Source organism: Phaethon aethereus (genome assembly GCF_964289735.1).
Source record: "Phaethon aethereus genome assembly, chromosome: 18".
In the NCBI taxonomy this organism is placed as follows: domain Eukaryota; kingdom Metazoa; phylum Chordata; class Aves; order Phaethontiformes; family Phaethontidae; genus Phaethon; species Phaethon aethereus.
Genome location: NC_138594.1, coordinates 4,374,836 through 4,400,874, shown reverse-complemented (window position 1 = coordinate 4,400,874; position 26,039 = coordinate 4,374,836). Strand labels below are relative to the sequence as shown.

At 36.0% G+C, this 26,039-nt stretch overlaps 1 protein-coding gene across 1 annotated transcript in view; it reads right to left on the bottom strand.

Moving 5' to 3' along the window:
- Positions 1 to 26,039, bottom strand: part of B3GNTL1 (UDP-GlcNAc:betaGal beta-1,3-N-acetylglucosaminyltransferase like 1) — a gene marked incomplete at both ends in the record, with an annotated part of 126,353 nt that overhangs the window by 69,202 nt on the left and 31,112 nt on the right. The window contains one exon of the mRNA XM_082008265.1: positions 18,280 to 18,375. Coding sequence (XP_081864391.1) covers positions 18,280 to 18,375 — 96 coding nt within the window. The remainder of the gene's footprint in view (positions 1 to 18,279; positions 18,376 to 26,039) is intronic.

Sequence of the window (26,039 nt, the reverse complement as noted above, 5' to 3'; positions counted from 1 at the left end):
GGTTCTCTAAAGACCACAAGCAATCAAGAGAATGTATCTTGGCTCTATACAAGTCATAATAGTATTTTTCTTTTCCTTTTTCTTTTTTTCTTAAACAAGTGTGATTGTATCCTCTCATGGCATGTGATCATGTCTGTGGGTGAGAAGGCTAGTAAAATCAGGTTGCCCCAGAGTCTGTGGAAATACTGACTTGAAACTAGAACTCTACCCTGTGAGAAACAAGGATTGACTTGAATACATTACTTGATGAAAAACCTGCTAAAAACCTCTGTTAAGTGTGGCACCCAACAGGGTGAAGAGGAACAGGTCTTTTTCTCCATAAACATAGCATGGTCTGTTTTCACAGCAGGTGAGAAGGACCAGCAGAGTGGAATTCTGCCACAGCAGTAGGTGATGGGACTACTTGGCTTTTCTAGCAAAATTAGTTTTTTGGGTTTATTTTTTTTACGTTCTCTGCTATATTTTGAATTTGTTGGACTCTTACTTACGAAGCATGTGCTTGTTTGTATCACAACGTCAAGAACTCTTTGGTTTTCTCCATTGACTTGGTACTAGATTTTTTGGTAAATAAGTAAAAAAGTGATGCTTTCATTATTTTATAACTTAACACCAGGGAAATAAGGACTTTTAGCTGCTGTCATATCATGACTACCTTAAATTGTGGGATGTCTTCTCTAAATTCTCTCAAACAACTGACAGAATTGTTACATCTGTCAGCATTATGCATTTTCTTTGATTTTGAGGTACGAAAAGAACTGCTTTATACCCAATCCTGTAGTGGATCTAAAAGATGCAAAAAAGCATGTCTCTCTTTAAATGCTTACCTTAAAGATTCCACTGCTTGTTTAAATTAAGAATAAATTAGCAAGCAATAAGACAACACTTCCTAAAATGTCTAACATAGAAAATACAATCATATTGGTACAACTGCCTTGTCAGCAAAGAACACATCAAATAAAACCTAAACCCATTGGCTTCTAAACTGCATAAAAATCTTAAGTGTCTTGAGTAAATATACTACCTACTAAAATGCAAAAAAACCCCCCAGTTCTTACATGATATTAGTCAAAGACTGATTCTGCAATAAGGACGGAGACAACACTAATGTGTTACTTAAAGGAAGAAAAGCCTAAAAATTAGGCAAAATACTCAATAACCTTATCATAGTATGTTTGCATTCATAAAAGATGCCATCAAAACTCACAAAGCTTTGGCTCAAATTAAAAAAGAAAAAACTAATCCTTTTTAAAATGTAAATAATAAGTTAATAACAATGTTGCATATACAGAATTCCAAGCTGCCTTCATACCCAAACTGCCACAGTGACAGTAAGTCAACGAAATCTTTCATACACCAGTCCCTTTGATCCAACCATGCAAGAATCTCATGCGCAAACACACCCCCTGAGTCTTCATGCTTCAATTCACAACAGAGAGAACAGCAGTTTTCGTGGCAGACTTGCTAAGCAAAAGCAGGAAGATAATCCAGACACAGTCACAGTTTTTTATTTTGCTCCAACAATAATTTTTGATTAATTATTTTTCACCATTACTACCAATTTTTAAGTGCAAATATCTCTCTTGCAATTTTTTACCAAATTCACACTAAGCCACAGCAAACCAGCTCCCAGGAGATTGGAAAAGATTGGGCAATTTCAGTTTCCAAGATAGACAAACCAGTATTGTTAATTTTGCCTTCTCTTCTCAATCTTTCACATACTAATCACCTTTCTCGAACTCCCTTCTCTCATTTCAGAGTCTTTCCTCCCATATCTCTCAAGACAACTTTTAAACCTACAGTCCTCAGTAAGCTTCCCAATCCTTTTCTTTCTACTGATTCTCTGAAAAGAAAAAACCAAAACCAACCCAGCCCACATGCACAGCATTTCCTATCCCATTCCTGGCACCTAGCACTCTCGCTGCCCAGTGGACACAGCAAACCATTCTATTAAACCGTGATATGCTCGGAGGGTTTCACAGCAAGCATCTGAGAATGCTCTGCGTGTCTGCGGAAAGCACTTGTGCGTTAGATTTGAAACAACATGCTGAGTTCGGCAAAAAGATTGCTGGACCTTGCAACTGCATAAAAAAAGCTGTCAGGGTGAGAGAGGGAAAGCCATTCATGTTTGATGAGAAAGGTAGAGGTATTTAGGTTTAAAACTATTCTCTTCTGATTGAAAACAATCAAAGGCTAAGGAAAATAAAGAGGTATTTTGTTGTCTAACCATATTCCAAATTATGCCTTTATTGATGGAGTGGAGAATTCTGGCAGGGAGGGTGGTTGATGCAGAGGAGAAGTGGACAAACCCTGGAGATACAAAGAAATCATCTGCCAGAAGAGGAAAAACAACAGACAAAATGGACTGCAAATGTTAAAGAGAAAGAGGCAGCAGCAGAGGCCTGCATGTCAAGAAAATGAAGGGGACTGAACAATAGCAGGATATCTCCGGGTATCCAAGGACTAAAAGGCCAATGACATCATACGTGCAGAAGCGGTGCATATTACTCAAGTTGTTTGTGTTGGTAGGTGTGAAGGTCAGCTACTTATGGGCACTTGACATCAAGTGACTGTCTCAAGGACAAAACAGGACCCTACTTTAAAATTGATGCTTTGTTTTTACTGACTTCTGAGGTATAGTCTGAAGCGCTTTAAGAGAGACTGGCAGCCAAAAGAATTATTTATTAATCTGAGGATAACTAGCGAAACAAATGCAAGTAGGAGTGGAGAAAAAGGGTTAAAACAGTCAGTTTTGTGCCAAAAGCAAACAAACAAAATCTTTCATGAATTCAGGCTTAAAGGTTCTCACTTCTGCCTTAACAGAATACAGATGATTCACGCAGTTCGGCATCTGTTGCACTTGTACCTAGCGGATGCATTCTCTTCGTCATTAGGTATCTCCAAATCACGTGAACGGGAGTACTCACATGCACTTCACTGGAGTATGAGCACCGTGTACATTACTGCATGTTCCTTACACATTTCCGACGGTGGAAATCAAGAATTAGAAACCTACAGGCACGGTAATATGAAAGCAGTATCTGCTTACCTATGCCTAAGAAAATACATTTTTACTTAGTACGGCTATTTAATTTGTGAAAGAATCTAAAAGCATCACTCTTTAATTCAAAGTAAGGCTTTTGTTACGTACATTGTTAGCAAATAAAAAAAACTTCTTGCAGTTAGGAAGGCAGAAAAGTGTCAGTTCTGATTTATGATCAGAGAAGTCTCATGTTTACTGGATGATTCAGAAAATGTAGTTGTTACTCAGCTGCAGTATTTTGCAAATGCAAGATGAGCCAAACTTTTGGTTATTTTGTTTTGAAATGCAGAAGCTTTTGACAATACAAAACTGATTTTATGTATGCCACAGATTAAAAAAAAATTTATGTATTACTTTTGGCATCAAATTATTATATAATATCACACGGATGAAATATCTCAGTTGAAACAGCTGTGCAAAGTACTCAAATTGGCTTGCTTTCTTCCTCTTTGATAAACCTCTAGCCTGCTCGGAAATTCCTATTTTTTGCGGACCTCAGTTTGGTAGGCTTATTTGACAATCTGTCATCTTTCACAGGCACATACTCTCGCATTTTCTAGGAGCTGTGGACATAAAAATTTCCATAAAAATCTACACATATCCACTTAAAAGATCAGATTCAGAAGCTTCAAACCTGCTAAAGCAGGAAAGAATAACAGCAAAGCACAAGTAGCAGTTCTTGAGGTAAATTACAAAAATAAGATATAAAAGTGAATTTCCCTATTTTGTCTTCTAAAAGTAAAAAAAAAATAGCATCAAGTTTTCAAGATAATATGTCTATCAAGAGTATATTTGAAATTAATATGTGCTAGCCCTGTAACAGTGCCCAAAAACATTAAGAACAAACACTTTTCCTAAATGCAATATTTAGAAACAAATGTAAACTTCCGGTCAACGGATACACAAGCTTAAAACAGTTGATGTGTACGTAAAAACACTGTAAGACAGCACATGATTTGCATACACAGGCTATATCTGGATGTATATATAATCCAGAGCTCTCATTATTTGTAAATTCCGGACAATTAAAAGCCCTGAAATGACAGTAAATATTTAACACCATTTAATGCCAGTAGAAATACACATTTGCCCAACGTAACATGCTAAGATAATTCCACAGCCTATTCATGATTATGGCTAACGCCACAACAACCTTGCTTTTAGCAGAAGTGGAAGAATTTTTTCAAGTATTTTTAGAATGATTCCCCCATCCTCCCTCTCGCTGCAAAGCTCTACACCAAGATTAATGAGGTAGTTCATGCCTTTCAGAGCTACAGGAAGCTGAAATAATGACTAAATATTCTTCGGTTATGTTTTCAGACTTGTCTGTACAACTCTCTTTAAAACTCAGATTCTGATAAAATTACATTGCTCTGTCTCTCAAAGAACTACCTCCCTGTAGCACAGAATTATTAACAGTCTGATTTTCTCAGATGATAATTATTATAGTTTATTGGAGGACCAGTGGCATAATTCCTTGGTAATGTATCTCAAATTCAGACAGGCATAATGAAAATACATTTTAGAAGACAATTATGGAAACTGTTCCTGAATAAGGGTCTGGTTTTGCAGAAGGTAGATAAACTATTTTTCTTTGCCAGTTGCTCACACATAATTATGCATAGTCAGTGAAGCAGATGTTGAGTTTTCACATACCCAATGTACCAACAACATCTTTTTGCTTTAATAAGAGGTTTCACAGAAGTTATAAAAGCATATGTAGAAGCCAAAACCTGTTATTTTTATTACCACTATAAACCGACAGTAAAAATACTGACTAAGAAACATTTTTGGTTTGCTGATGTTGGTGACAGGTAACATTTCTACAACCACCAAAGTTACCAAGAAAAAGTTAACCAAATATATCAAACAAATACCAAATGGACATTCAAACAAGCTTCAGAATATGTGAAGCAGTAGCAGAAACACGTAATGGTTTTAGAAAGAAGTTTATTTCCTTGTAAAATTTAATATTTGTGTTTATAGAGCTCTCTGGCAAAAAATGAAAACTGAGAAGATATTACAGTTCAGGCTATTCATCAAAAGTTCTACAAATAACAATAAAAAGTCCCAGTGTCACATCAGTCTGCCTTCCCAGAAAATAAGGTATCTATATATCTTGTAATTTTACTTGTAACTTTGGAAAGCTTCTGACTTGACCAGCAAATATACATCAAGTCAACATTAAAAACACAAACAAGGCCCCCCTCCCAACTAAACAACATTAGCCACCCTGCCCCAAAACCCAAATTCTCTTTCACTTCCTACAAACTTTAAACCGAATCGTATAAATCAATAACCAGCAATCCTAGCACGTTAACAGTCCTTTTGCTGAAGTTCTCACCATTGTATACAAATACATTTATTTTCAGAATCTTTATCTTAGGACTTCTGGGCTGGCACAAATGAAGCTACGTAACTATTAAGTATCTGCCTTAATTCAAGATTTTTAACAGTTGTAAGTGCACCATCTATATTGTAAATTATATGTATCAACACTGTCACTTAATTTATCAATTGTAACCGATTCTGAGATGTCGGGAGGAGGGGCGGGAAAATGGTGTTTACTATTCTGAGATTCCAAATCACAATTAAATAAGTCAAAGAAAGCTGACCCCAGCTAAACGGGGACACTTAAATATATGGTGTTAAGTGCAAGTAAAAAAATTTCTATCGATTAAAAAAATTTGGTAGCCTGGACTAAAACACCTTGGTCCCTACTTTTAAGCTCTCCAGTGGTTTGCTTCCCAGTCTGGGCAGAAAAACAAAACCCCATGCCCTCCACTTCCCCTTCTTAATATCCTATTACTATTGTTCATCAATATAATATCCTATATGCCACAGTTTAGAAATTAATCTAGAGAAAGGAGATGACATTGTAATCTCATAATGCATGCTATATTAAAACCAAAAAGTAACAGCTACCATTTTGAACACATTTGTAGCTAAATACTGCTGTAATTTCCATATTCACCAAACATTTACCCTTCTTAGAATCAGGTATTACATTACACAATTTGGCCTAACATTTGGCTTGCTATACATTAGCAATATGAAACAATGGACAGTTCTCAGTTGATCTGCAGGAAAATACCTCAGTGTAACACATTCTACATATGTGGTCTAGCATGGATACCTTTATACAGTAGAGTTACAGGAAACTCTTATTACTAATACAAAATGGTCCTGCCTTTACAGGGCTAAAAGTGTTATTCCCCTAACTAGTGCTGATCAGCGAGGTTCTCCTTCGCTGGTATGTGACCAGCTGCAGCCATGTGGCTGTACAGCACTTCCATCCACAGAGCAGATGCACTGGCCTGTTTCATACTAAAAATTTATATGTATTAGCATTGCTTATGTTTTATTCCTAACAAATTACCACAAGCCCTGCCACAGCAACAGCAGTTTGCCATTAAGACTCAAGCTACGTTATCATTTTCACTAAAAAGAAAGTTCAATTGTGTTCTATGTCTAGCTGCTTGCACCTGGTATCCTACTGTAAAAGGAGAATTTGCACTTCACCTATCCTTAATACAGAACTTGAAACTAAAGTATTAGAGAAAACATGCTTGCTACTGAGGCATGTAATTTCTTCCTTCCTCTTTATTCTAAAATTATTCACATTACCTACTTGATGAAAAAAAGTCCAAGCAACCTAAGATTAGAGTCACAGAGAGAACGTGGTAGATTCTTATTACAGGGACCCTTTTCTCACTAAACAGTGAAATGCGTGCTGTCCTCAGTCAGACAGAAAATAATTTATTGTTTCTCAATAACAGAACATCTATTTACTACAGACACTGTTCCAGCCATTTAAGAAATATTTTTATGCTTTGCTTTTGTCATTTTATCAATGCTCTATTTGTGTTCAGTAGCATCGTCTATTGCACCAAACAGCAAGGTGACAGACCCAATCATTAGCACGTGACATTAACGTGCTCACATTCCATGGCCATGGCTTTATTATAAAAGCCATGAAAAAGAGTGAATTTAAAATAAGGCAGAACATCAGAAATTTTTTTCCATTTCCAACTCCAGATACCATTGTTCTGATCCTGGATAGCAACAAGGTCCACCAAGTTTCTTCACCTTCCACTAAGGTATATTTTTGTTCTTTCTTCCCACAGTTGCCAAAAGAGCAAGGGATGCTTCCTCCATCACTACCTACATCTGTTAAACTTGAAGATCAAAATTATTTATTTGCAGAAGAAAAATTCATTAATTTTTCAACACCAATACATGGTTATTTATACAGCTCTACAAAGAGGAAAATGGGAATTCATTGGACGTGGCACTTGCATCAGCATTACTTTTTGAGTCATTCTTTCTGAGACAAAATCAAGCTATAGTTAAAATTCTTTTAACTACTGGAAAATGCCTATTTATACTGGCACGCCAAGCAGTGCTGTCAAGAAAGGAGATGCCCCAGGTCACCTGCAACCATGAGGACTTTAAAGAAAACTGCTCTGAAGGCAAAAGGATAACAATTCATAATTTTTAATTTGCAGGAAATAGTTATCATTTAAGTTCTTGAATAAAAATACATTAACATTGGGTGGGATTGTGGTTTAAATATAGTTCAAGCTAGACGAATTAAAATGTGAAAAAACACACTGGCAATTACTGCAGTAAATGAAAGAGTCAGCTGTTCTACACTTTCTAAAAGATGAGGCAAACATCTAGCAAAGAAACACAAAATCCATAAAAAGTTTTTAACCCACAATTTTATATCAATAGACACAGATCTTACAAAACAGAACACTCAGTCTTCTAGTACCATTATTCTTTCAGCCAAGAGACAGAACCAAGGCCTCACAAAAGTGACTTTGTATAATTTAACTGGGCTATAGCTCACAAAAACTGCTATCGCTGACGCCCAGCGTGCTGACAGGAAATAGTCGCTGCCTTGAGCCTTGATCTACCCACGTGAAATGGAGCTTGCAGGCTGACCACAGACCAGCCTCTGTTCTCTTTGTAATTGTCAACATCTGCTCTGCAGATCTATGAATAATTTTATGACACACACACAAAAAAAACCCCTTTCCTACTGACTCCAAAGGTTGTTGGGGTTTGTTTTTTTCTTTTTAAACACATGTAATCTGACGCTGAGATTAAGAGCGAGCCTGTTTTGCTCATAGGTTAAGATTTACATTCTTCTGAAAGATGCCATTAAAATGGAATTCAAGGTAGGCAGGAAAAGCTAATGGTGCTGACTGTTACCTTCTGAAACCAGGTGGCCCAATAAATGTTAGCAGTTGAGAGAATACACAATTTTCAAACTTTGTAGGTAAATGGAGCAACAGTCTACTGGTGTGGGCTCTGTGGTAGTTACGTCCATGAGAGGTAGCTGTGATTCCTGTAATTGCCAGACTCCCGCCAAGTACAATAAACCTCAACTCGAACACCTTACCCCTGAAGGTGTGAGGATGCAGGTATACCAATGGACACACTCACCATGACTTGAATATCAGTTAAAACAAGAAACATATTTGAGTACAGTTTAGCAGCACTGTCACTTGAAAACTCAACTTTCCTGCTCTTTCAAGTCAGCCATCATGGTTTCTAAGACTGTCAAGCATTTTAATCTAACAGTTTCTAATTTATTTTTATTTCACAATCACAAATTTATTTATTTATTTTTATAGAATAGTGCCAATATGATAGATATGGATAAAATTCTGGGGACATGGCCACACTACAATTTTTGATTGTCAGCATGCCTGGCTAAAAAGGAAGAGTAAAGAGAAACGGAGGTGCACAGATGCATTGCCATTGGCCTGTCTGTAGCACTCATTAGCAATGCTACTCTTCATGATCAGTAAAAGTGGAAGAGTGGAAACAGAAATAATTAAAGAACAAATCACAAGGGGAGCGAGTACTTGCCAGTATAATTCTCAAGACAGTTTTCCAGGACTGGAACATAATATGACAAGGCTTTCTTGACTGACTCCTGAGCACACCATACATAGACTGTTGGCTGTAAATGTGACAAAACTAGAAAAAAAGAAATCCTTTCTCCTTCACGTTAAATACCCAGGAAATACAGAGAAGGAAAAGAACAATGATAATCATAAAGCTAAACAAAGTCCTTTTAGTGTCTTGCTGAAGCATACACTATATTCAGGTCCACTGCAATGACTTCTTTATCTCTCTTTTTTGCTTCTATTATAATAAAGCAGAGAATTTCCCTGCAATGTCCCAGATGTAAGTGCTGTGACAGTAAGATTGCTTCTTGCTACCTTGGATTCAGTATTACCTTTCGTGCCTGGTAGCACTCTAAATGGAGTGTGTCAAAATATACAAGCGTGCTTAGTTTAGTGCTGCTTAGCAGAGGTCTGTAGACTTGTAAAGCCTCGTTTCTCTCAGAAACATTAAAACCTGTTTAAGTGCAATTGCCATCCTGACGACCAATTTACCTCCTTTCCCTGAGACTTTGACTCAATAGATAGAGCATTTCATGGATGGATACAGTACTATTTTCTCCTGAATATGAAGATGATCATTAATCTGCTACTTTATTGCACTCATGGGTGTTACATTTAAATTTCCTTATTAGAAATTACTAAGCACTTTGCTCGTTCCAAAATGAATGGGCAATTAAGTATGTGGTGAACTTGTGGCTCTTTTGTGAAGCATCAGGGAAATACAAAATTATTTGGGGGAAGAGATGAAACAGAAAGTGAAAGCTGCTGAATGCTGTCACAGCCATAACAACCAATTCCAAAAGTTTGCAGTGGAAAACAGCAAAAAGCTTTAGGACACATGAAAGAAAACATATAGTATGAGACCTGGCCATACAGTCCCAAAGTCTCCCAAAATTAAACAAAGAAACAGATGGGTTTCAGACAAATAAAAACCTGGCATGTATGCTCAAAATAAATTTCAATTAAGGTGCATAAAAAGGTCGGTATCACTATTATGTGATATTAAGCACAAACTTGGACCCTATTTTACTAGTTTTTAAGAAAGAACACAGACATGACTTTTGCTCTGGAGAATTCACAGTTCTGGTGCAAAGGTGCTTAAAAGGGACAGGGAATGACAGATGGAGAAGGGAATGAAGAATGTGAACATTAGAGGAGGCAAAAGTCAAAACAGAGGCCCACCAAGTAAATCTAGTACAGAAGGCTGTATGTGTTAAGTGGCTATCGAAGGAACATTTGTACAAGATTCCACAGTCTGAGTTAAAAAACAAACTCCCAAAAAACATCAAAGTAAAAAAAAAAAAAAAAGAGATGTGCATCTTAAGAGTCACTGCGTAGCATTTGAACTCCCATCAAACATATTATTTTGTCTTGTATTATATTTATACAGTAGGAGATAACCTAGATATAGAGACTACAAGGAAGATGATAAAACATTAAGAATGCATTATATCAATTCAAAGCTCTTGCACTAGTCCCTAATCAGATAGATAAAACAATGTACTTTCTACGATCTTAGAAGCTTAGCAAGCTAAATTATAGACGGCACACTTATTTTGTCTTTAGTGGCAGAATAAACCCTCCAAAGCGATAAAGATTAAAACAGTATTTTAAGTAAAAATTGAACCATTCTTTACACAGCAAGAGCTTGTCTTAATTGGTCTTTACCACATTTATAAAGGATTCATAATCCTGAGATTAATATGTTCATTACTATATTTCTTTCATTCTGAAGGGTACACATATGCAAAAAATTAGCCAAAATAAATATAGTCCTCCTGGTATACTAAGAAATTATATGCCTGAAAATAATAATGCCTTTTATTGTACAAACTTTCTGAACACCTATCTTTTACATTGACAGGTATGCTTAATGTCCATTCCAATAAATTCAACACCATAAATGAATGGAAAATCTCAGCAAATACTTCAAATTTGTCTAATAAAAAATAGTCTGGTAACATCTGCTTTTTCTCTTTCAGTAGCTCTGAAAAAAATCACTATAATTTGGAGCAACTACTAAGCCATCGTACTTTGTTTACCAGAAGCATCAGAACTTCCAATTTCACTAAGGTATTATGTTTGTAAGACGAAGGGTGTAAAACCGCTGGGTTTATATTTCTCCTCGGCTGTCTTTTCCTGCACTGTAGGAGCAGTCATAGCAAGTGATGCAAAAGGTTAAATCCACCCACATCATAGAAACCAACTCATCCAGAGAGGTGGCAAAGGACCAACAGTTGCACTAGAAGCCAGATGCAAGACCATTTCCTTCCTTGTTATACACCCCATGCATTGCAACCACTTAGATTTCCGTTTGGGTCAGGACTCGACTATCCCTCTGCTAACCACAAAGCACATGCCTACTCCACCTCCTTTACATGTGATCATTCTAGTTCTCAAAATGCGAGCTGCATACACAAGCACTACTTCTAGAGGAACCAGATATGCTAATCAGCCTTAAGATCATGTAATTGGAATAAATTAATAGATAAATATCTATTCTTTATGAAAAAGGACACACTGTTCACAGCTAGAGTTGATCCAAGCTAGTAGTCTGAAAAGCTCACTCTTATTTGCATAACTTCAGCTCAAGAACTTCTAATCACAGTCCATTTGGCCAAGGCTGCACAAACAGAATAAAAATCATAGTTTGTCACACTTGCAATAAAAATTGAATGATTCATTAAATCTGGACCCTTATACTGAAAAGCTGTTAGACTGGACCAGAATCTGTTTTCTTTACAATACAGCAAGGAAAAAAAAAAAGCCTCAAACGTAACAGTATAACATATATTGTTAATTCCTATGAAAGGATATGGTGGATGTAAATATTTTAAAATTCAGCTTCCTTAACTAGTCAAAAAATCAGACAAGCCAGAAATACTGTAGAGACAAATGTCAAACATGGCACAGTGAGGTCAATATAAAAAAATATTAAGAAACAAAAGTCTTGACCGGGATAGATAAAACCGGCCCTTAGACCTACTATCCGATACAGGAAACGATGCTTTCATACTCACACACACACAGCCACTCCAATTACTATGGAAATTACTGAGCTCTCCTGAAAATCTGGTCCAGTACTTTTATCACTAAAAGCTGAGACCAAAAAAAGGAAGTTAGTTTCCAATAATACATAGAATGCACTTAACCTGTGCTCATAAACAGGTTTTAAATGGTGAAAAACTGTTCAGTCCCCAGTTGCAAGACAAAAAAAAGCTTTTTCCTATATATAAGGCTATAGCAGGGAGCTGCGTTGCAGTAAAAATATGTTTGAAATTGATAATTTTTAATGTCTGAAATCGCTAATTTGTATTACACTAAAAGCCACAGTAAAAATATTTCCCCTTTTTGTGAAATCAGCACTTCAATTTTCAAATTCAAAGAAAGAAAATTACAGGAAGTTAAGGGTGTATCTGCTCTGTGCTCTCACATATGGAGGACCAACTGAAAAATAAACATCACTACATTATTTGGAAACTTGTATTTGGAGTAGGTTTCTTGTTTTGAAAGAAAAAAAGTTACGGCTACTTCAATATCTCACCTATCATTTAAAAACAAAAATTGCTTTTTGTCCCTCATCTGTTAGACAAAAGTAAAGTTTCCTTAAGTTATAAAAGGCAATGAGATAGAATCCCAAAGTGGAGCTTAAAGGTTGTTTATTTGTAAGTTGGCATATCAACAGGATAAATATGGAAGATCAAACAAGAATAAACAGAACAGTCGGAAACTGGAAGTTATTAGTTGGTTCCATCCATGTCCCTAACTGCAGTCCTACATTAATAATCAACTCCTGATTTTATTTTAACTTGTTGCCCTATTTTTCAAAGTAATTTTCAGAAGTATTGAAGAGACATATCAATAATAGTTTTGAAAACAAATTATGCATTTCTGAAAATTTAATCCTTGACAGTTTTCCTTTACACTTAGCAATACCTGTCCACCTCTTAACATCAAATGTCTTAAGAAACATGTTTTTTAGGATGCAAACATGTTGCATTCCATATTGGTATGATTAATTACTTAAAATACAAGAAAAGATCATCAGCTGGAACAAATCATAGCTCAAATCAGAGATGAACTCTTTTCTACCTGCTTAGTCTCAATGTCCATCAAAATCATATCATGCTTTTTCTGCCATACAAGTATCTAACATGCTGTTAAGACTGTACTCATCAAGAACTTTTGGGAATGAAGCCAAACTTATTCTACTCCCAAGTTGCTTTTATACTATATTACAATGTTTCTGTTCCATTTAAACATTACTATGTATTATGAACCACTCTGACACCTTGTTTAAGTATGCAAATTATCAATCAAAATATAAAAAGGAAAAAATCCAAGTTATTTAACACTCTTTCCTCTATGGTATACCTTTGAACTCATGCAAAATTGCTAACACACAAAGCAAAATCTGTATACATTTCTGAACTACTACAAACCTGTTTCTAAGTTCAAAAATATTTGACCCTGAGATGCCTTTACATAAAGCCTCACTAGGAAGTTCTAATTGTGCTTGGAGTTCACAGATGTGGGTAAGGCACTTCTCATTAAACTTTCTAGAACTCCATGAACCCTTTAACATGCATTTTCAGAGGTAATTATAAACACTGACTAGCTTGTGAAACTTCGTTTCATTCTCCTCTAGAGGAGAAAAAGGATCAACCACAAAAGGAAGCAGCCAATTGGTTTTTTTCTTACACGGTATATGCCTAAGCCCATGCAAACTAGTAGAATCAACTGTAATTAAGCAGTTTGTGACTTCGATTCTTTTGCTCAGTAGAAAAACATTAGGACTGCACTATTAATGATGCAATTTTAGATAACATGGGTGAGGGAAGATGAAACAGTGACAAAAAAAGCCCAGGAAAGTGTTATCTAAAATTGTGTCTTTATTGAAAGGTAACAAATATTAGTGACCCATTAATAGCGGCAAAGATGGGGAGGGGGGAGATATCCATCACACTTTTTGTGTTTTATTAATTCTTAGGTAAGAAGATATTACTCTCTATCCAGTTTTTGCCTTTACTAATATAATCAGACAACAGGCATTACATATATCCGCTTTCAGACTGCCACCTGAATTATTATTTCATTTCTGACACACTGACAACCAACCCTAGCACTTATAAAGTTGGAATTTTCTGGACTGCAAATAGACAAAACAGACACTCTAAGCCAGAGCTATTCAGTCTGTGGCCCACCTGGAAAACTCATCCTACCCACAATCGACTCTTACCAGCTTTTTACCAGTAAGAAGTTGCCTATTGAGACACACAATGAGAATGCAATATTGGGTGTATTGGATTTATGGAAAAGGTCCAGCCGTGTTATCTTTTGCCTTCAGAACAAGCTACATGCTTGACTCAACCAATGCTGGATCCATTTGCAAACTAACTATGTGTAGTAAATGCTGATTTGTAGCATGAACTTTTAGCAAATCTTAAACTGTAGTATAGGAAGACTTAGTAAGCAGAGCAGCACAGCTTTTAAAGCCTATTAGCTGAATTGAACAGGCACCTGTAATAGCACAGAAAAGCGTGTGTTATGAAACTCTAACATGTTAATTATTGCTCTTCTATCAGGTGGCCCAGACAGATTATTGGTAAGAACTACGAATCACCTGTGAAAACTTCCAGATTTGTCCAACAAAAGGAGCTCTGAGGTAATCAGCAAAGTACAGTATGTACCAGGAAGCCAATATAGACACATTACGGTGGACAACAGACATACAGAATCATAATTTTTTTGTCCAGACCATTATTTTTCTAAATTAGGACAGCCCAGTCTTATCAACCATAGAGCCCACTCCTTTTCGCAAGAGTCTCCTCACATACCACTCCAAGCTCACCATCTGCTTTCTAAGTGAACAACCTTATGAAAGCAGAGAAGTCTCTTGTCTTTGGGGAGGAAAAAATACTAGGTCAGATGGAATTATGCTTCAGGCTTAATATAATACTTCACAGGCTGTGAGACTAAACTAGCCTAGAGATTTAACAGACATGGATATGAACTCAGCTGTGTTACTTACAGTCAGCAACAATCCTTAAAAACTACTTGTATAAATATTTGTGTAATTAATCCAACCATAAAACCATTCAGACATTTTTACTTATACAGCACAGTAAAATTTCCAGTGTACAGAAGGGCTACATGATCAAACTTCAATCATATTTCAAGCATAATTCAGACTCAGATATCCTGTAGGATTAGTTTTAATCTACATTTTTTCACTTACTCAACATCAAAACAGCCTGTTCTCTTAATTTGTTTGCTCAGTTTCTTCTTGTACCTGTCACTGTGCTCTGCACTTACTGATTAATTTTTTTTTATTTTTTTTTACCTACTGGCCAGAAAGATAGCAAGTCTACCAGAACACATATACATGTATTTTAAGGCTTATATTAATATAACTATAAAAGCGTGTTTTAATCACTCATCCTTTATACAGAAGACAACCTTAAACAAGCAAATATTAATCTTTTAATAAGTAGTTTTCTCATTATTATGCTCTCTTTGTATTCTCATACTCCCCCCACACTCTCTGGGGTATATATTCTGAAATTTCACGCATACCATAAAGTATCTTTGGAATGTTACAGTATAATTGTTTAGAGAAACATTTAATGGATGAGTAAGCATCAAGAGGCCAGGGCTAAGGGAAAAGAAAATTTAAAATGCTAGAAGCATTTTGTACCGAATGATCTTCTCAGCATGGGGACAGAGGATGGACATTTGATCCAAAAATCTGGTATTGACTCAAGTGATACAAAACCAGCAGCCAGCACTGAGGTATATGAAGCCATCCAACCATCTAACAAAACATCTGCTACCACCCACCTCTTTCAAACTGGACTTTAGTCACTGTCTAGTAAAGCAATCAAATGCTATAGGGTATTATTTGATTAATAACATGATATTATGATAGGCGATTACATGATCTTGACAATCGGGTATTTGTTTTTTTAAATTGGTTGCTTGGTTTCCCAATGTACAGCACAAATAATTTGCCTGTGCATGATACAGAAATGCAACAGAAGTAACTGGAAAAAAAGCTGGGCCCTGAGCACAGAGACAGCTAAAAAAAGCTGAACATTCTTTCACCACAGGAAACTGCTGGAGACAATATGCTGTAAATTAAAGCCAATTTTCCTGAATTCCCTGAAGGATTGCTCCTCCCAGAGATTCTACAAATCCATTAGCAAAGGCCCATCACTATAGTTTTCTTGGAGCTTATTTACTGAAGAGATTTTTAAAAAGCACATCCAAAATAAAACATACAGGGTATCAGGGGCAGGGGAGTGGGACAAATCAGGCCGAACTTTACATAATTGATTCATATCCTGACTATTAGAGAACGGCTGAGATGGTTTGTATTCCCAATTCCTCCTCCTCCCCATACTTTTTTAAGTTAAGGAAAAGCAAAATAATTACCTCCCTACTGAATTTCTGATCAGGAGAATGGATTCTAAGGCAGGAGAGGTGCCATATGCTGACCTGCACTGCTCTGGAACTCAAGCAGTTCTTTTAGCACCAGAGTTAGAAAAGCCAAGCTTCCTACAGACTTGTGCCACAGCTGAAGCTTGTCTAACGATTGGGCACCTAAAATCTGTGGTGCTCAACAACATATGAATTGCAGCTGGTGCAGTACAAGCTATCCTAGCTTCGTATTTCCACAGAATCTTCAGAAACCAAGTGTCTTTGAGGAACTTCTATTTCTGCATTAGATTTAGTAAAGAACAGGTAACAAGTTAAAAAAAATTATTAGGAACGCATAAATAGTGTGATTCTATAAATCTCATCTTGTTAATAAAGTCATGGGCATGTAGCACAAATTCTGCTATGCAACCTTCTAGTTCCAAACCCAACATATTTTCCAAAATTCCTCATCTATTTGTATAATGTGTGAATCTAAATCATATGTAAAAATAATGGATTGCACATGCTGCTTGATTAAGGCTTTATGAGATATTTGTAGGCACCTAGGATTGCAAGGGACTTCCCAGGTCACTGTATTTGCATCCTACTACCAGAATCACTCTATTAAATAATCTCTTCCAGAAGACATACATCCCCATTTAAAATGAATTTTCTTTTTGCATACCCCCCTTAAATAATCTCAGAATTAGGATAACTTCTTTTAATTTCCAGCTTAATTCATTAAAGATCCCATCCGGTGGCCACTTAGATGAAACACTTCAGATTGTGTAGGACAAGTTTTCACATCCTCTAATTTTTCTCTCTTCAACAACACAGTGATCCAGATGTTACTGTCAGATAAATTCACTGTTTTAAATTTACAGTATTTTTTGTAATGCCATACTGAAAGGCAAATCCAAATATTCCATGGGTAACTTTTCCTGTAACTACTTTAACTTGGTGAATTACAGGGAAGCATAATACCACTGCTGATTTTAAAACAAGTTCTATAGATTACTTCTTGTGTTACAGTGACCATACCAGAGCCTGTAAGTGTGTCTTTGGGGGTTAGGGTAATGGGGAACACAACACAGTTTACAATGAAGTCTAACAAACAAGGGTATGTTAATCTTCTCAGCCACTTAAATCCAGGAGAATCAAAAGCAAATGTCTTCCTACCATCACATCACAAAACCCAACCCCAAATACTTGCATCTTAATGTCTGCTGGGACGTTTTCTGCTAACCATCCATTAGATTCCTTATAATACTCAGTACACACATTCCTCCACAAGCTGGATTGATTTCTTCCACAGTTGAACTTGATTTTGCCAAAGTCTCTTTTAGTTTAGCATTGGCTGCCTGCCTAACAAAACAACCTTTCTTTATGCCAAAACTGTCATCTTCAGTTGCACAAGACGCATCTTACTCACAAACATGTATAATGAGCCCAATATTTAATGCCTGACAAACTGCTATTTTAAAATGATCTTTAACAAAATTTAAACAGATACAGAAGCGGTCAGTACCGAACCTTGATGGGGGAGGGAAATCATTCTCAAGAAAGGTGGTTTTTTCCCCCTTTTTAAAATTTAAATACACCTTTTAAGAAGGCAACCCTAAACTAATTATTAGAACAGGAAAGCATATGCATTTAACCACAGACAGCAGATGTAAGGCTTACTCTGAACGTGAAGTTGAAAGCTTCATTCTCACTCAGTGTGAGGTCATCATTACATAATGATCACATGCACCATAAACTTGACTCTTATTGACATGACTAGCCTTTACATACAAGAATCTGCTAACCTTAGTAAGTCATCAAGCATTCCTAAGGACTTAAAAAATCCATCTAAATAAACCTCTTGCACTATTTTTCTGCAAGAAACAAGAATACCTGTGTAAGAAGTTGTTCTTCAGTCAGATTATTGATCCAACGTGTATAGCGTTCAGTAGACTCCAGTGGCTCTCTTCTGACTTGGCAACCAATAATCTAAAGCAAAATGAGATAAATCACGTAAACTGCTGCACATGTACATGGCAACAAGACCATAAAACAAGTATCCAAAACATAGGAACACCAAGAATTAAGATTATCTGTACAGTCCTTATGAGACCCCTCGTATGTTCATAATATAATATAGTCTAATATAATATAGTCTAAAATAATATATCACAGTCGCTCTGCTCAAATGTTAAATAGTTACAGACTTTCAAAGGTCTCTCGTAAACTAACATTGAGAAGTGTCTTTCCAATAGTTTGAGTTTGGGAATATTTGAACCGTTTTACTTGAAATTTTCAAAGGGAAGTCATCCTAAGGCAGACCTCTAGAATGCAATATTTCAGCCAAAATAGTTGAAGTTTGGCAAGTGAAAATTAGAACTTGGATAACACCAGACAATTGTACGAACAGCCATCACCTATAATACCACGTTACTTATAATTCATATAAAATAAGGAAAAAAAAAAAAGCTGTACTCTGTCTCATTCATGGTAGTACAATGTAGACACCCTGTTTTGATTTGTTCACTGAAGTACTATATACACATTTGAGCAACGGTTTTCTTCTCTAATAGTGTTCTATAGCTATACAGGTTAAATATGGATTTTAATTTTCTGAACACCTACTGGCATAATAAATAGCTTCCAATATGCATGAAAAACAGAATATTAGAGGGATTTCATATTATCTGTGACTGCATAGACACACATTAATGCAATTTTATACAAACACTAAACTGTTTACTCTACAAATCTCTGGTTAGACAAGGAAGAAGCCATGGAGAACCCTAAGAGTGTGGCTATACAGAACTCTGCTCTTTGCCATTCCTGATGGTCTGCAGTCCACCCTAAACCTTCAGGGTACTACAGGACTTAATAATATTTGCAAAGTAAGCTGATACTGTTTTATACCAACTACTGCATTCCTATCATACTGTATCTGTCTGTTTCTCTTCCAGAGTCTGATAGGTAATTCCTGTTGAGGATGTGTTCATTCATTGAGAATTAACACCAAAGTGTAGGTATTACCATTTCTGAACAATAATTTCAGATAATCAAGTTCTGTTAAAGAACAGCGTGGAAAACACTTGGTATATTTTCCACCCTAAGGATTCGTAAGGAATGGAAGTGTATACACTGAGCAAGTTTAAATCTTTCAGGTATCTCTATTTACAGAGCTTCAAACCCCACACAGATGTAAGCAGTCAGGCTAGAATTCTGCACGTGCAGTTATGAATACTTTTGATGTGGGAACAAAAACACCGTGAAGAGATCTTGCTGGAAGACTGCTGTCAATGAAACACCACAATTTAGAGTATGATTAAATACAATCAAAACAACAAGCATGAAAAAAAAGAAATCACAATTTGCTTATCCCATAAGAACAAACCAGAATGCCTTTCAACTATGAAATTTTTCCTCAGTGACAAATACTTCTTACTATGGACGACTTCAATCCTTATCCTAACTTTCTCCTGAATTACAGCTAAGTAATACTAAGACATTTGCAGGAGGTTAACCCAAAATTCTTTTGAATTCAGTATCAATTGGAGTAGTTCACAGACACAAAAACTTCGCAGAAGTTGCATCAGACGTACAAATATTCTGTTCTGTGAGGACCATTTTTATTTAAGAATAGAATTATTTACAGAACTCTTGCTAGCATTCATTAACCAAGACAGACTTGCATATCATGGTATTTTATAACTTACAAAGACACTTCACAAAACTATGCATGAAAGTCAGAATGGAAAAATTACAAAGCACTTTTTTCTCAAAAGGTATTCTGTAATAATACAATATGGAAACTAAGTTTCTTTGCCCAAATAAGTCACAGCCTAAGCTGAACAGATAGAGAATCACAAACAGCTTTGACGAGGTAAGAGATAAAAAGGAGAATCTCAAATTTGTTTTTCTGGAAACCTGGTTTTCAGTTAGAGCCAAGTAGCAAGTGCAGTTATCTCTTTCTATGCAATTTGAAATTTAAATGAGAAGCAGAAGACAGAGTTTCATATTTTTATATTAATTTCTGACCCGTCTGACCATTTTCATAAATGCTGTTGACAGTTTAAGCAATCTAAAAAAAAGCTGAATCCAGGTGCTCAGCTGAAGGACTGTAATTCCCAAAAGTCCAAAGAACAATTGGTTCGAATCCCAACTCCTTATGCTTCCAGAGAAAACTAAATGGGTTTGATCAATTATCTGAACATACACTCAAGGAGAGGTGAAGGCAGACAGAATAACTGTTACTAAACTGGATCCTGACAGCTCTTTTCTGTATCATACATCACTTTTTGTCATGTCTAGAGTTTGACTTAGATTCTTATCCAAAATTTCCTTCTCCTTCCATATACACATATGGATAATTCCATTGCATGTTCCAATTTACTTCTCTGAATTTTGGCTTGTAACAATGATCCTGTACTTACTGCATGTAGGCCTTAAAATACTCTGAGCCTTTTGGAATTGAAAACACTACAATTAGGAAAAAAACCCTCATCAAACAAGTAAGTTCTTTAGGAACTGCAGTGATGTAAATCCAGAACAGAAAAAACAAGTTGCATTGAATTTCACCATAATTTGGGGCAGAATCCTTGAAAGCGTAACTTTCCAAACTCCTTCATCAACTGACATGCCTAACAGCAAGACAGAGTCAGAGGATAACGATCTAGAGCTTTATATAAAAACACACTAATCAAATAAAAAATAGGTTTTAAAAAAAATATAAATTTTTTTGTACACAGCAGTTTTGTTTTCTACAGCAAAGCTCAACCTAATGTTTAGAACAGTAGTAAAAACAGTATAACATATTATTCTAGAAAAATACATAAAGAAATACAACGGAAATTAATAGGATTAGCCTCTGACTTTTAAGAGTTGGACGTTAGAGTAACTTAATGTTTCAAGAATCAAATTACATTTTTTACCTATTTCGATGAAAACTTAAATGAATAACCATTAAGGTAACCCTTCTATTGTCGTGACTGAAAGACCCATTAACAGCACACTAAACACCTACAGGTTCACAGCATCAAGTCTAAATGTGATTTTGCTAGAACTGATGGCAGAGGGTTTGCACAACAAGCCATCTCCAGAGCATTTCACTTCCATGACTAAACGGGACATGGTTGATGACTCTTGGTCCTCGAATTTTCGAAATAAGAGTCCTAAAACCTCCATCCTGCAATCACTGACAAAGCTAGAAGCAAGTGATATGATGACTTATTCTAGTATCACTGAACACTAAAAAGGAGGAACAGTAAAATCAATGCTTAGAATTAATGTAAGAAAGAAAAGCTGCTTGCTGGAAAACATGAAGACAATTCAAAAAGTAATTCAGAAAAACAAAATTTTCTGAGACTCCACATCTTACTGATGTCCTCATTTCTCTTAACATTTAATATAAAATACCTTCTCCCCCATACCTTTGGCTTTTCTTATTCTTTTCTAGTTGGAGGTCTAGAAGACAAGCATTATTGATGAATGAAATGGCTCCAATGAAGTTAATATAAAGATGAGGTTAAGATTTCACTCTAATTTCATCCTCCTCACACACTGAATAGGATCATTAGCTAGATAATAAGTTATCATAATACATACTTAGCAATCCTATGCTTGTTTCATGTATGGAATTAAAGGAAGAGAGAGAGGAAGAGAGGGATTAATATACTTAAAACTTTACTAAAATGTCCTCCACAGTTGTGGCTTTAATTTTGCTTTTTCTTAAAATTATTACCTAAATGTGCTAGCTACACACACAACAGAAGTATTTATTTCCAGAAGGCTTTCTAATTATTCCTAAAATCTATTTGTTCACAAGCAAATTGAACTGCTGTCTTCACTCCCCCTCATCCAAAAACCAAACCCACAACCACCTGACAATTACATTCTTTAAAAGCAAAGGAACAAAAAAAAGCTACAGTTTGCATTCTTAGTGGCCTTCTGCAAGATGTTCGTGGATGTACCAAACCCAGCAGCAGGGCACATAAACGCAAGGATCTCCCTCCTGCGGAAGATAGTGTTGTAAAACATCATTTAACCACATTCTTTAATTATAATGATACCATAGCAAAATACACTTAACAATATAAATGCACATTATTGAGAACAGCTGCATTTTGATCTTGCGACACAGCAGGAAAATAACTACAAATGCATAACGAAGTTAGCATTTTGTAAGAAGTGAAATGCTCACACTTCCCTCTACCCTACCGTAACAGCGAAATGTTTGCACAGCATGCAGACTTCCTGCTTTCTTTTCATTTTCAGAATCAATACCACTCAAGACTGCTTCTAGCATCATCTTAAGAAACATGTTTTACAGACAGAACTTAAAATTGTTGCTATGCAATCAAATTTATCTCTAGATCCTCAGCCAAAAAATGTCCACACCTTTCGGCTCTTTAGCTGTGCCATTCCTCTCCCAATGGGGCTCTGACTCATGACTGGGATTCTTGACTTATATGGTTGCAAGATAAACATCACCAACATAGACTGACTCAACCTGAGCCTTTGATACAGCTTCTGTAGGGCACAGCTCATTTAACCAGCTTCTTTGACCCAATCAAAATCGGGATTATTTAGAGTACAAATGGCTTCCTCTAGTTCCCGTGTAAGGTGTGGCATCAGAAGCAACGGCACACCATTTCCCATTTCCTCCACGTCCCACAGAGCTTTTATATTCACTTCACTATCTCCTTATAGCTTTTAAACTGAAGTGAAAGGTTTTTCACTGTTGCTTCTTTCATTTGTTTTAAAATACTTTGATAAAAATCTTTCTGGCCTATTTCACACCCATTCAGACTTCCAGAAAGTACAAGAAACTCTCCATATTAGAAATATTCTTTTCAATATTTTGAGTCTCTGTTTCTATGCAAAAATGGAGTTCATCCAAGTTTCAACTCTTTGATCTAGTTAGGCAAGTTTATTTTTATTATTACAAATGCTAACTGTATACTGGCTTATACCTGTATCTAGATTAAATTATGTAATATATACAACAAATGCAATATACTTCATATTGCAACTGGAAACTCTCTGCAATGCAGGATTAATATTACTTCTATAAGAAGCAGTAACACGAACCATAAACAAAAAATTTTTCTGGCTCATAGCAAAGGACTATGGCAGTTTATAGACAAGCAAAACTCTAACCAGGAGAGAAAACCATGACAATCCTTTCTGCTACAACATCTGATGAGGTAATTCACTTTCCAGACAATTACTTTTTTATGTGTTAAATGTAACTTATAGCTTATTTGGCTATTTACTTAATTGCAATCAGCATTAGCCTCTCTGGAAAGAAATACAAAATAATTTATGGCAGCAAGTGACAGCAATAGGTAAGACTATTAAGAGCATAAAAGAGTGATCTGGTTTTATCCTAACTACCAACGAATACATATGCTGAAAAACCACACAAGTAACTTTTAAAAATATAAATGGCTTAAAATGAGCTTTGTGGGAAGAAGCAGCCAAATATAAACATGAGAGCGTATGGCCTGACGGTCCCGCCTGGCCTCCAGCTACCACTGCACAGAAGGACCAGGCCTCCAGTATCTGCCAGTCTTGTTTGGATAGCTCAGGCAGCCTAAGGTGTCAAAATAGCATTGTGTGTCCATGTTTAGGCACCTGAATCTTTCTCTAATAACCCTACCACTTCGCATGATTAGGAGTGGAGTTAATGAATCGTATCTAAATAAGATTATCAGAATCAAAGTCATGGCTATGTACTTTATGCCACTACATTTAAAATATTTTCAGGAGTTAGAGCACTATAAAGCTAATATGATATAACTATGATACGATTAAAACAGTACAAATAACATTATAAAACTAGAATAATGGGGTTCTTCATGAAACAGATGCTTAAACTGGTCACAGTACACTGGGTTAGCTACGATGTATGAAATACAAATCTAACGAGCAAATTCAATGACTTGTTGATCAACAAAAAGTTCAGAGTTATGATCACGTTCAGAGGAAACTAGGCGGGATTATTAGAATCATGGAATTGTTTAGATCAATGTGATGATCTTTAAGATCATCAAGTCCAACTGTTAATTACATACATTACAGAATTGTACCATGAGCACATACAGTCACTGTTCCGTGAGTTACAAAATCGTTCCGCTGAAATACAAGAGTATTTCAGTCATATGTTTGCTATGTATAAAATTCAGCATTCTATACCCAGCAGCAACACCAGCCATCCATTTACATGCCAGAACTTGTTCCAACTTTTCCCTAGCATTTTTTTTAAATACAGTATTTAGGTAGAGGCGTTTCTTATTTTCATCATCTTAGTTTTATATGTTTTCCCTTGCACATATAAATGGAAAAGGACGCGGGTGAGAGAAAGCAAAGATTAAATGAGTTGACAGTGATTAAAAACAACACACTTTCTGCAGATGTGGCGTTTTTGGGTTTTTTAATCACTACAATTTCCTCTAGCACGAAGAATCTTTCTTATTCAGGAGACAGCCTATGGGTCAGAAGCTTCCTGTTGTACTAAAGAGGAAATGAGGATGAAAAATTAATTGGTCTCCAATTTCATCCCAATTTTTTCCATCCTAGTTTTATAAAAAGGGGAATTTGACAGACAGGCAAAAGCATAAACTCTCTGTAACGTAGTAGGCACTAGGTGTATATACATACACATGATTTCTTCATATAGTATGTCTTCTTTTAAGGAACTTTGTTTTATGAATTTTTTTAATTAACCAACCAATAATGATGTTGAAGCAGGTATTGGAAAAATATGTGTTTTTAGCAAGGGAAAAGCCACAGCTTTCCTGTACAAAATAAATTGCTTTCTTCAACTTATGGTATTAAATGATATGCATCTTTCAAAGGTTATATGAAGTGCAATACCTTCTACATATTGAGAAAGAGCGTGCAGTGTTGAGTTTCATGTTAGAAATATGACTGCATGATGTAAACCTCCTACAAGAGAATGTAACTAACTACTTAGTGAAGCTTTAATTAGAAGTATCATGACATCTGATCCTAGATAATGTTCTATGAGGAGAAAGACTATTCAAATAATAAGCAATACAGGAAGGATTACCTCTACTGCATGACACCTTTTCCCCCCCCCAATATGCCTGTTTATGAGTGCAACCAGAGGGAAACCTCCTAACTAAAAAAGCTAATAGGAGACATTTACCTTATCCTGAATGTTTAAGAACAGCTTTTGTCAATCATGCCTACATAATTGATGTACAAAGGAAAGGTAGATGTCACCTGGCCTGTCTCCAAACCCTACTTCTATTTACACCTCCCCACACTCAATTGATGTGACATTGCAAAATATCCTGAAATTCAGAAGAAAACTTGATAGGAGAGTGAATATTTTTCTCTGTCTTCTCTCTGTATTGCTTTCTTTGGGTTTCATTCATGTAATATTTTAAATATTATTTGGTTGTAAAAACATCTTAAATAAAAGTTTTCATTTTCTTCCTGGGTACACACAGCCCCCTTTATACATACATACATTTGTCTAAAAGATCAGCAAAGCTTTAGGTATTGGTGCAGTACCTCTAACGCTGCTACAAGCATGGATCAGCAGCGTCCCTAGTATGATTTATTGGAAGTGGCAAGTAGCTATCTATTACAAAAAAAGCAACTGATTCAGTGCAGGACTTCTTTTCAAG